The sequence below is a fragment of the Gavia stellata genome, chromosome 4, assembly GCF_030936135.1.
Source record: "Gavia stellata isolate bGavSte3 chromosome 4, bGavSte3.hap2, whole genome shotgun sequence".
Lineage (NCBI taxonomy): Eukaryota > Metazoa > Chordata > Aves > Gaviiformes > Gaviidae > Gavia > Gavia stellata.
Genome location: NC_082597.1, coordinates 57,802,667 through 57,813,448, shown reverse-complemented (window position 1 = coordinate 57,813,448; position 10,782 = coordinate 57,802,667). Strand labels below are relative to the sequence as shown.

The following is a 10,782-nucleotide window of genomic DNA, read 5'->3' as shown; positions in this document are numbered from 1 at the left end:
GAGACCGAGGGAAGAGGGAGAGAGACCCCCCTCCTTCCAGTACCCCAAACTGGGCCGGGGGGATAAAAACCTCCCTCCCAAGTCCTAGAGCCAGACAGGGACATTATGGGCTGAAGCCACCCTACAGACCGGGAGTCCCATCCCCAGGCTAGGGGAACTTGCAATCCTACCCCCTGCCCCGATTTAGCATCCCATTGGAAAGTGGAGGCAGGGGATTAGGTGGGGCACTCGCCACCCTTAACACTTCAATGCCAGCATTAAATATTAACCAAAAGATTTTTCAGCGAGTCAGACATGAGCCTGCAGTAACAGGGAAGAGCTGGGGAACTTCAAAGCCTGCCCCAATTGCCTGACAGCATGTCGACATACCTTGTTGCCATGACATCATCACAGAGAAGTGATTGAGTTTGCATCTTTCTTCCCATCTCCCCCCTGCAGCTTTTCCTCCATCTTCCCAGTGCCTTCCCCCTTCACAGCAGGTTCGAGTCACCCTTGGGACGGAGGAGGAGCAGTACATCCGAGGACATTTCCACTGCTGGCACAGAGTCAGGACTCCCCAGCAGCTGATAATGATGTTGCCCATCTCCCCTCAGCAGGGAGGGATGAAGTCATGAAGCACAGCCCTCTGAGCTGCTATCGCAGCTTTCCAGGACGGGCGGATAGGAAGGGTAATTTCAGCTGGCACCGACGCATCACCCTGCATTTTTCATCTCCTTTTCTACATCTGACTCAGCCTGATGCTTTGATGGGTAATGGCAGCAATATGCAGGGGGCAAGAAATGAGAGGGAGAAGAGAACACAATAGCAAGCCACCCGTTACCAACTTCCCCATCTTTCTGCTGAAAATCCATAAGGTAAAATCCTTCAGCAAGTGACTGCAGTTTTATAGTCAAAACCAGATAGCCCCTAGAGACTCCAAAGCATCAGCCGCAGAGGGGTCTCTTGTGGGAAAACACAGGTCAAGGGACTGTCTCCAATCCATGAACCATACTCCCCTGAAAATTACAGGCATGTTCAAAAGCATGCCAGTCGCATAGCAAAAGGAGGGTGGAAGTCTGTCTTCTAACACACACAGGCCAGCCCAGCATGGATCGACTTGCAAGAGGCAGGAAAATTGATCTGTCTTATTGAACACTTGCCTCAGAGCAGGGGCCTTGACATGCACAGCTGGATTTTGGGAAGCTGAGGTTTGTGCTTTCATGTACAGCACCAATGATGGGCATGCAAACCAGCTAAGATGGGTTGGCTTCTTCGTGGTAACTTCTTGTGGGAAAGTTGTTACCCTTGGAAACAAAAATAGCCTGCCGCTCTCCTGTGAGCCACCTTGCACTTACCTTGGGGGAGCTACAGTGTGGGAGCTGACTTGCTGCAAATTCACACCTAGCTCACCTCAATCTGTTTGCACACTCATGCTTTGAGAAGGCTGGGGAGCGGTCAGCGTTTGCCTATTGCCAATGCAGGTCATGGAGACATTAGCTTTGGTCAGCTGGCGGCCAAAGAGATAACAAACTGGCAGCAAGGCCAAAAGATTGTGTGCTGAGGTAAACAGCTCCCTGTGATCATCTGCAGGTCAGCACGACCCTGCAGAGATGCCCATGACCAGCGTGTCCGTGCATATGCACACAGCAGTTAATTATTCATTAGTGTGAAAGAGGCATGATTAAAGTGACTGTGGTATGGCTGAAGGTATCCTCACGTTCCAGCACGGGGCATTTCAAAGACACGGGCTTTACCTTTTCTTCTCAACCTACAGGAGATAGAAAGTTGTGGAAAAGAAAATAATCCTTTCCACCTGCCAGCTACAGAAAGTGCCAGTCAACAGTGCTATCTTCATGTAAAGGCAGCCAGCTGGAGTGAGACAGAGTAACCACACCAAGAGACAGCTCACAAGATTTGGACCTTTCTGCACTGCACAGCAATCCTGCCACCGTGGTCCACCGCACAGGGCAGGTATCATGGTACCAACTACCTTATGGTACCAGTTATGTGTCCCCCCTTACCTTGGAATTCCCTTCCACCTGATCAGTAAGGAATTATGTGAGAGGACATGGGGCCCAGCCAGCACAGATGGTCCAAATTTGAAATAATTTCTAGTTGTCTTCATATTACCCTAATTCCTGGCTTAAAGAAGAGCTCCTGACATGATGAAAAGGAGAAAGGACACCTCTAGCATCACATAGGTTCAGAGAAGTAACAAAACAAATTGCAAGACCATCCACCAGTTTGATCCACCGCATGGGCTAATGCGGTAAGGTTCTTTGGAATTGAACTATGGACTAGAATGTGACCTCTTATAAAACAGTGTGCCAGTGGTACTGCTGCCAGTGTTCTGGAAGTCTGAAAATCAAGGAAGCCCCAAATACGAGACCCTGGAGGTCAGAGCAGAGGCACACTGGCTGGGTAGAGGACAGAGGTACACTCCCTTGCTGCTACTGCTTAGACAGCTGTGTGGACTGAAGACTTTGGCCAGCAGCACTGTGGGCCTAGCAACTTTCCTCAGCATTGTAGCTTGCACTGGTGAAAGGAATTGAACAGGGAAGATGAGAGCGCATCTCTGGTACCTATGTGTCACCCAGGAAACATGCGGGATGGAGACTTGTCACTGTCCTCTGCCTGAGCTACACCATTGCTTACTTCCATGTTTCCTGAACTACTTTTCCTTCTCATCCTCCATTTTGTGATTTTCTTTTTAGAACACACAGAGAAAAGGACATTTTACTAAATTTATTGTAAAAACAGTTCCCCAGATTTATATAAATAAGCCGTATATGTAACATAAAATTACGTTCATTCCATCCTCCAACATTGACAGCTTTAAAAAAATGAAACAGGATAAAAGAACGCAAGTCCAAAAAGACGTTAGGTTTCTGATGACCAAGTAGTATCTCACACGGAGCTTCCTTCCTCTACCAGCCTCCAAACAAGATGCTGAAAGTACACAGCACTTGCAACACCCCCAAGAACTGACAGGGAAGCATTCGAGCCTTATGAATAGCTCTCACCCACTCCCCAGGCATCGTCAGCCACCCGTGTTTTCATGCTATCTCAGTGTGCGGTGGGTGAGAAAGGAGGGGGCAGTTTGCATAGCAACCTCCTACACCCAGGCAGCTCAGCTGTTGTACCCTCCCAAAAGAAGTGGGGAAGGGCAAGCCAACTCTGCTTACCTATGGCTAACACCTCCACGGGCAGCCCGAAGGGGGACCCTTGGCACTACCAGTTCTGTATGGGCATCTTAGAAAGGAGGAAGAAGGTATTCTTTGGCATCCAGAGAAGAGAGACAGGTGCTGGTCAGAGCCATATCACACAGTAGCAGGGAAGGCAGAGAAGAGAGGACACGACGTGAAACAAGTGGGAGAAAAAAAACCATAGGGCTAGATAGCACCTCTTCTCTTTTGCTTGCCCCTCGTAGCGCTGCTGTACGGCTCTGCAGCATGTCGTGAGATTACCTATTCCCCACCTCCTTCCTGCTTTGGCTCAAACAGCAAGGAAAGAGCCACAGACAGATGAGAAATCCCATGATCAAGGACAGGACAGCTTAGCAAGTTTATACACACACACGCACCAACTATATGTATCCCACGAAACTGTTACGTCAGTAGCAAAAAAAAAAAATCTTGATGTTTAACCATTAAAAATAAATCCCCACCTCCAGATTGTAAAAAACCTGTCAAGAGAAGGAAGAATTCTCTTGTAGGCAGCGAGTGTGGGACCTGGGCAGATGTCAGGAGCACTTCCAGACACACACAGCCAGGCTGCCACCAAAGAACATGTACAGCAGATTCTTCACCTCATGAGTGATCTCAAAGCCAAAGCCTTCCCCAATCACCACATGCCAGGAGGACCCAAATTTCTTGTCCATCATCTCTTTGATCATCTTGGCAGCACTCTAGAGAATGTTAAGGAGGAGAGTGTAGGGTGAGACAGAGCAAGCAGTGAGTTTTTATGCAAACATCCCCCTAGTTGTCTTCTCCCTTTAATAGACTACTCAAGCCATCGGCAACAGGTATAGCAGCTGCACTGCAGTAACTGGGAGCTCCCCAGAGCTACGCCTAAGGGTAAAACAGGTCTCTTTTCAGCAGCCTCCGACACAGCAGCTAAGAGAAATTAAAGAACTGCATCTAGCAGTTCCTCCTCTCATTCACACAGTCTGAAGCAACAGTTCTGGTTTAGATGCTGATGGAGTTATGCTGGGTGCAGTGAGCATGAGAGGAGATTCAGGTCACTAAGCTGTGGTTATTTTTACAGGAGTCCATTTTTTTTTCTCCAGCTAATTACCAAAACACTGAAACTAGGCTGACTTTTAAAAGGCTCGCTTCTCCCAGATCACACCCTGCTTGATCTAAAAAAGGAGAGAAGAAGATTTTGCAGTGACATGCGGTGTCTCAGGCAGGATGGGACAGAAGGAATCTCTGGCTTCGTAGCTTTGCCTTGCTCCAACACAAAACTGCTCCAGCAACAAGCAGTCTGTGTTCTGTCCATGAAGCAAAGTGTGTTCTCCTCTTTGGCTCTCAAAGTTAAGGGCAACCTTTCCAAAACCCATAACTTCTGCATCACCCCCCATTTATACGGTCTCAGTAATTTCATTCAAGAGACTGAAAGCTGAGAGACTTAACAGACTGTACCTAAAGGTTCAGACTTTCATGTGCTCATGCCCAAAACAAGAGTCTCTTCCCCACTCTGGTGGGGACAGCGTTGCTCAACACTGAAGAGCAGACGGGAAGGGCCAGTATCCACACAGTTCTGAACCAAGCCCTCTGAACCAACCCAGGGCATTTTATGAACAGAGTGGAAGCATGTCACAGGCAAGGCAGGATCAGGAAGGAGGTAAGGTTTGGGAGGCAGCATCACTACTAATGTCTGCTTCCTGCAGGAAAGCAAACGGCTATTATGGATCTTGCTGACAAAGGGAACTGAATCTGAGATCTAGCCAAGCTCTTTGCTGCCTTCTGCCCTCGCACAGTGCAGAAAGACAGTAATAGGATGTCAGGATCTGACTCCACTCTGCCCTACACCATTAGCCCTGCTCCTGCAGGTTCCCCAAGCTGCAGCAACTGAAGGCTGGCCATTTTGGGATTTGGCTAGTACCTCGTTGTTGGTGGCGTATTTCTCACATGCCGTGACACACAGCTCCATGGCCTCTACACGCATCTCCTCCGGCATGTCTGTGTGCTGGAAAAAGAAAAAAAACAAGAGGAACTAAGCAGAAAAATAAAAGCTAGACACAAGACAACAGTAAGTAGCCCTTACTTCACCCAGGCTGTAGCAGGGGCCTAGACTGCTGGGCATGGGCAGAAGGCAGCTAGTCCCTGTGGCTGTTTATGCTTGCTTCAAGGTGGGGAGCATCACCAGCATCATGGGCTTGTCAGTACACTGAGCATTTCCACTGTTTCAGAGAATGGTAAGTATGAAAATGGCTTATTGCATTACAACTGACCCCTTTGTTCCTTTGTCCCAGCCAATGCAGAATTCTTCTCTACCTAGCATTAAGAATAGCAATAAGTAAGCACAGCTTAAAGGAGGAGATAAATACATTTGTCAGTTTTTCTGTTATAAGATGAAGGGAAAGCATGTCAATACTGCTCCAACCACAGTCCTTAATTATTGCTATAAGAATAACAAAGAAGTCTAAATTTCACAGTCTCTTCTTCCTCTTCTGCTACCTGGCTCGCTAGCAAGATCTTTTACTCCAGCTCCTCTAGGGAAAAAAGCAAGCTGCATCCAGAACAAAGGAGAGGGCTCCAAAGGCAGCAGGTTCAAGCTAATAAGTTTCCCTGACAGAAGTCAAGGACAGTAGTGACAACTGGGATCCCTCCGCAGGACCATCAGTACACACATTCTCACAGCAGCTTGTCAGGGGGATAAATTCTAGTTTGGAAGGTTGGTAAGAATGAAGGTAGAATTTAACATCTATAACACCAGTAAACACGTAACACATCCCTCTTCTTACCCTAATCAGTGGAAAGCTGTGAAGTCTTTTATAATCAGCTTCCTCCTTTTTCCCCTCCCCGGTGTCTGCCATGGTTCTTCCACAGTGACCCCGGCAAGGGGCGGAGGGGCTGTCTGGAGCTCAGCAAGGTGCTGTGGCGCAGACAGCTGAGAGGAACACGGCTCTGAGGACACGGGCAGAGCAGCTTCAGCAGGAGGGAAAAATTGTCAGCCCAGAGGACACTGCTTGAACAAAAACAAACACAGGAAAGAGAAAGAAAACTTTAATTTAAAATGGAAGGCTGTTAAAACTATTATGAGAATATTGTCCCTACCGTCTCAGTTACTTACTGTTTCTCAGTACTGTCTTCACACGCCGCGCACTTGGAGAGTTATCTTACAGACCATTAATGCAAACTAATTTTAAAAATGTATCATTTTCTATAAACGAGGCTTCAAGAGCACAGCACTTCCCTCAAGCTCAATTGGTGCTTCTGGGAAAGAGCCGAGGCAGGGTACAGCTTTCGACAAGGGAGGGGAGAACAATACATCAGTCGTTACGTCTATTGATTAATTCCAAAAGGATTTTCCCAGGATGCTATTATCTGCAAGCGTTTCAAACTGTGCATGACAAGCGAAGGGTAATAGTATTTTAGGAACAGGATCGGCATACACGCCTGGACGGAAATGTTTAACAGGAACATCCTGGTCTGGTTGTGCACTTGCTCCTCACATCCCCGAACATTTGTCAGCTGGGAAGGACCATACGGGAAAATGCTGGACTATGCCTCTGGGCCTAATTACCAACCAGCAGCTACTTGGGTAACACAGAGGCACAGCACTGTCTGACTGGCAGATTCAGAACATTTCACCATGGTCTTCCCCCTGGTTCTTTCATCCAGAAAAAAGCACCTTCGTCTCCTACCAAGAGGAAGCAAGGGTGATGCCTTATTAAAGGGAAAACAAAACAAACATGGTGTCAGGCAGCACCACACAGATCAAGCATTTATGCCAGGCATGTAGAGTTGGTGGCAATAGTGCCAACTCTGATAGACTACAGACTCTCACACGAGGCGCCACGGGACCTGTAGACATCCCCAGCATAACCTGCACAGGACAGAACTGACACCTGGCTGGTACCAGCCTCCCACAGCGGGGCAAACCCCGGGAGCCACTTCAATAACCAGCTTCTCCGCGAGAGATGCCCGGGGCCACAGACCAAGACAGGCCGCCGAGGGCTGCCCTACGGGCCGGCGGCCGTTTCCCTGGGGATAAGCCACCGACAGGCAGTTGCGCCGGTTAAAAGACAAGGCAGGGAGGCAGTCTGGGGGCAGCCCGCCAGCCGTGAGTCCGGACAGGCACACCACAGCCCCAGCAGCGGGAGGTGGAGCAGCCGGGATTGGAGCCACCGGGCATCAGGGCGGAAGGGGGCACGGCATGGTGACGCCCGCTCCGCGGCACCACCAAGGGGTGCGGGGCGGGGGGAGCGGGGCGGCGGAACACGGTCCGGGCAGGCCGCACACCCGAAGCAGCGCCCTCACCCCGGCCCACCGCCCTCAGCCCCACGGGAGGGGAGGGAGCGAGGGAGGGGGAAGAAGGCTCGGCGAGAGGGCCCAGACGCAACAGAGGAAAGGGATGGGGGGGGCTCCGGGCGCGGCCTCACCTGCACCGCCACGGCCCGCACCACCGCCCCAGCATCGGTTGTTAAGGAAGAGGCGTGCTTGTCGTAGCAACAGCCGCAGGAAGTCCCGCCTACCTCGCCCTCCATTGGCTGTGAGCGTGCGGCTCGGCGCGTCTGATTGGCAGCGTGCCTTGCCAGCTACCGCGCGGGGGCTTCGCGCGGGGGCGGTGGGCTGTCCGCGGGGCGCCTGTCCTGCGCCGCCCTCAAGTGCAGCCCGTTGCCCTCGCTGCGGGTGGCAGCGCCCGCGGCCCGATGCCCTTGACAGGAGGGGGGAGCGTCTGGCGCTAGGGAGGGTCCGCCAGCACCGAGGGAGGCCTCGCTAAACACCCCCGTCGTGGCTCGGGGAAAGGCCCGCGGCCCCGGCCCTGCGTGGCCGCAGGAGCCACAGCTGTGCCCCGCGAGTGCCGTGCCCGGCCCGGCCCTGTGCGCGTCCCTTCCGTGGGACGTCTCCGGGGCTGGGTCAGGAGCTGCTGGGAGGCAAGGCCGTCTGCCGGCAGCGAGGAGGAGCCGTGTTTCCCCTGGCCTGGGGTTGGAAAAGGGGCTTCCCGGAGACTGCGGCCTTCCCGCCCTTTCCATCTGGAGTGGGTTTAGGCTGGGCAGGCTGCAGCAATGGGCTCTGAGCCACGCCTACAGCCGAACCTGGAGACTTAGTATTTTTCTGACTTAAAACCCTTTTGGGACCTAGTTCAACCTTTTTATTTAAACAGCAAGGATAAATATTGGAGTGGTTTGGGGCAATTCAGGGTTTTTTAATGTGTTTTCATTGTATGAGAGAGGCAACCACTCATGTTTGCGTATTGATGCAGCTGGAAAGAAGGAGAAAATGACCCCCGGAGGGTGAGCATGGGTGATGAGTTTGCAAGCAGCTCCTACAACACTAACCCCCATCCCCACTGAGCGCATTGCCCCCCTCCTGCCCTCCATGGCCTTTATATTTGTACTGTCTGTTTGTTTTGAGGTTTTCCTTGACTCTCAGCTCTCTAGGAAACCTGTGTTGTCTCTGCATCTCACTAGCCAAAAACTGATTGCTTCTAAAACAGGGCTTAAACAGTTTCCTGGGGGTCTAGGATTGTATTTGCCTGAAATTAATACGGATGGAGAAGCTGCAAACTCAAGGATAATACTGAGGGGAAAGACTTCTCCTGTGCAAAGCCCCGGCTGATAGGTGTGATGCCTGGGTTTCCATCAGGGTCCGTCCTTGTCTTAGAGGGTGGCTCGTGGGCCAGATCTTCCATGCAGTCTGGCTGATGTATATTTGAAACGTCATCATTCCTGGCTCTCTGCTGAAAGATGAATTGCTTTCTAGCTGTCTGAGAAGTAAAAGAGTGGGGGAGGAGCAAGCTGGGCACTCTCCTGCCCCTGCCAGCTTGTGAAGAAGTCCTCTTCCCTTACCATAATCTCCTATAGCTGTAGGGAGGACATCTTGTTGCCTCTTTCGCTGGTGTAACAGCGAATCAGACCTCCTCGTTGTCATTTGCCTGACAAAGCAGTGGTGAAGGCAGCAAAGCCGTCTTTGGGCTTGGAAAGACAACGCTGCAGTGATCGTTCGTCTTTCCCTTTGCCTTCACTGCAGCTGGTGACAGAAATGAAGCGCTGTCTCCTGTCCCCCTCGTTCTCCTACTGCTCCTACCTCCTGCACCGATTGCTTCTCCTTTCGGCAAGCGTCAGCCTCTTGCAACGAGGCAGGCGCAGAGCTAAAATTGTCAAGAGACAGATAAAAGCTGGGAGATAATTTTTTTTTTTTTGCAAGGGAGATAATTAGGAATAGAACCTCTGCAAGGAAGAAGATCTTTGAATCATCATTACTTTATCTCCAGGCAGCTACTCTAATCTCTCCAGGGACACAGCGCTTTCAAGCATCATATTCTTGCTGTGGTTTTTTTAATGCTTTAATCCCTATGTAGTTCACCCACTTTTGCTACTAAGCAGCAAGTCGGTGCGAGCTGGTGTGTTTGTGTGCATATGCCTCTGTTCGGGGGGCGGGGGGGAGCGCGCATGCGTATGTGATTCTGGGTTCAATTAAATGTGGCTTGGTTTTGATCAATGTGTCCCCAGGGAGTGTTTCCCTTGGGAAATGCTGGGACTGGTTGTAAGGATTATTCATCAGCAGCTCCTAGGTGAAAAGCCAAGGAAAAATGGCCAAACCCAAAACTGCAGAGGTCCCAAAGTTAGGAATGCCATGTTTTTTGTGATTGTGGTGGGTGATACAGTGGGGCTGCAAGGTAGAGGTGCCTCCTGAGGAAGGAGAGCATCCCGCTGGCCTGTCTCCATCTGCTATGGCTTAGCAAAATTTCTGGACCCTTAAGCTCAGGATTTCCATGGGCTGCCTCTCTACAACACCGCAAGCCAGTCAAAGCCTTGTTGGGCCACGCCAGGTAACGCGTAGTGGTTCCTTAGCTGCTAGCACAAAACGCAGGTGTAGAGCTGGCTTCACGTCACCTGGTCTTTAGTTTCCATATTGAGTGACTAGGTGCCCGTCTGTAGGTGAAGGTAAGCCCAGAGCAAGGGTCTGATTTATACCTCTGAATCTGTAAGAAAATGCAATAGTTGCTCTGCTCTGGCTAGTCCTTTCTTATTCACCACTGATCACAGGTGGAAACTCTTTCAGCCCTTTGTTTTTGGCAGCCATGGTAAAATGCATTAAAACAAAGAAGTGCCGTTTGCCACAGGACATTAGATTGTGTTGTACTCCTTAGCTGAGAAACAAATGTAACCACCAACTGCAAAATATATGTATATATAGTATATATACTGCCCCATGCTTTCTTTTAGCCATCTCCATCATTGACGGTAGACCGGACAGCAGGCTGACTCTTCATCAGGTGGAGGGCACCCACAGACTCTCTCTTTTCTTGGCTGCTTCTGGCCAGGTTTTGGGACATCCCCATCGTCCCTGTGGGCACAGGCGCTGCCGTGCCCTGTCTCTTCTCTGCAATAAAGCAGGGGGCTAGAGATTGTTGTCCTACCTGTCAGCCGCAGCTCAGGGACTGGGTGCTGCTCCACACCACCTTGGGCAGTACCGAAGGACCTGGGCTGGGGACTCGGGGCACGCCAAGGTCCGCCCTGTGGCTGCCCCGGGGTGGGTAAGATGGTCGCAGCTCTCCAGAGGCAGGAGGAGGCCTACAGGGGATGCTGAAGCCAAATTTCGCTGGGATCAGACCTGCTGCATTGCATTG

General features: G+C 50.9%; 1 protein-coding gene across 1 annotated transcript; it reads right to left on the bottom strand.

Annotated features, from left to right (window-relative positions):
• Positions 1-2,748: 2,748 nt before the first annotated feature.
• DNAL4 (dynein axonemal light chain 4) lies at positions 2,749-6,166 on the bottom strand. Its single transcript, XM_009821854.2, has 3 exons — positions 5,948-6,166; positions 5,086-5,169; positions 2,749-3,886 (listed from the first exon to the last, which is right to left on the bottom strand). Exons 1-3 carry the CDS (start codon positions 6,017-6,019, stop codon positions 3,722-3,724), a joined length of 321 nt encoding a protein of 106 aa, XP_009820156.1. The 5' UTR covers positions 6,020-6,166; the 3' UTR covers positions 2,749-3,721.
• Positions 6,167-10,782: the final 4,616 nt, after the last annotated feature.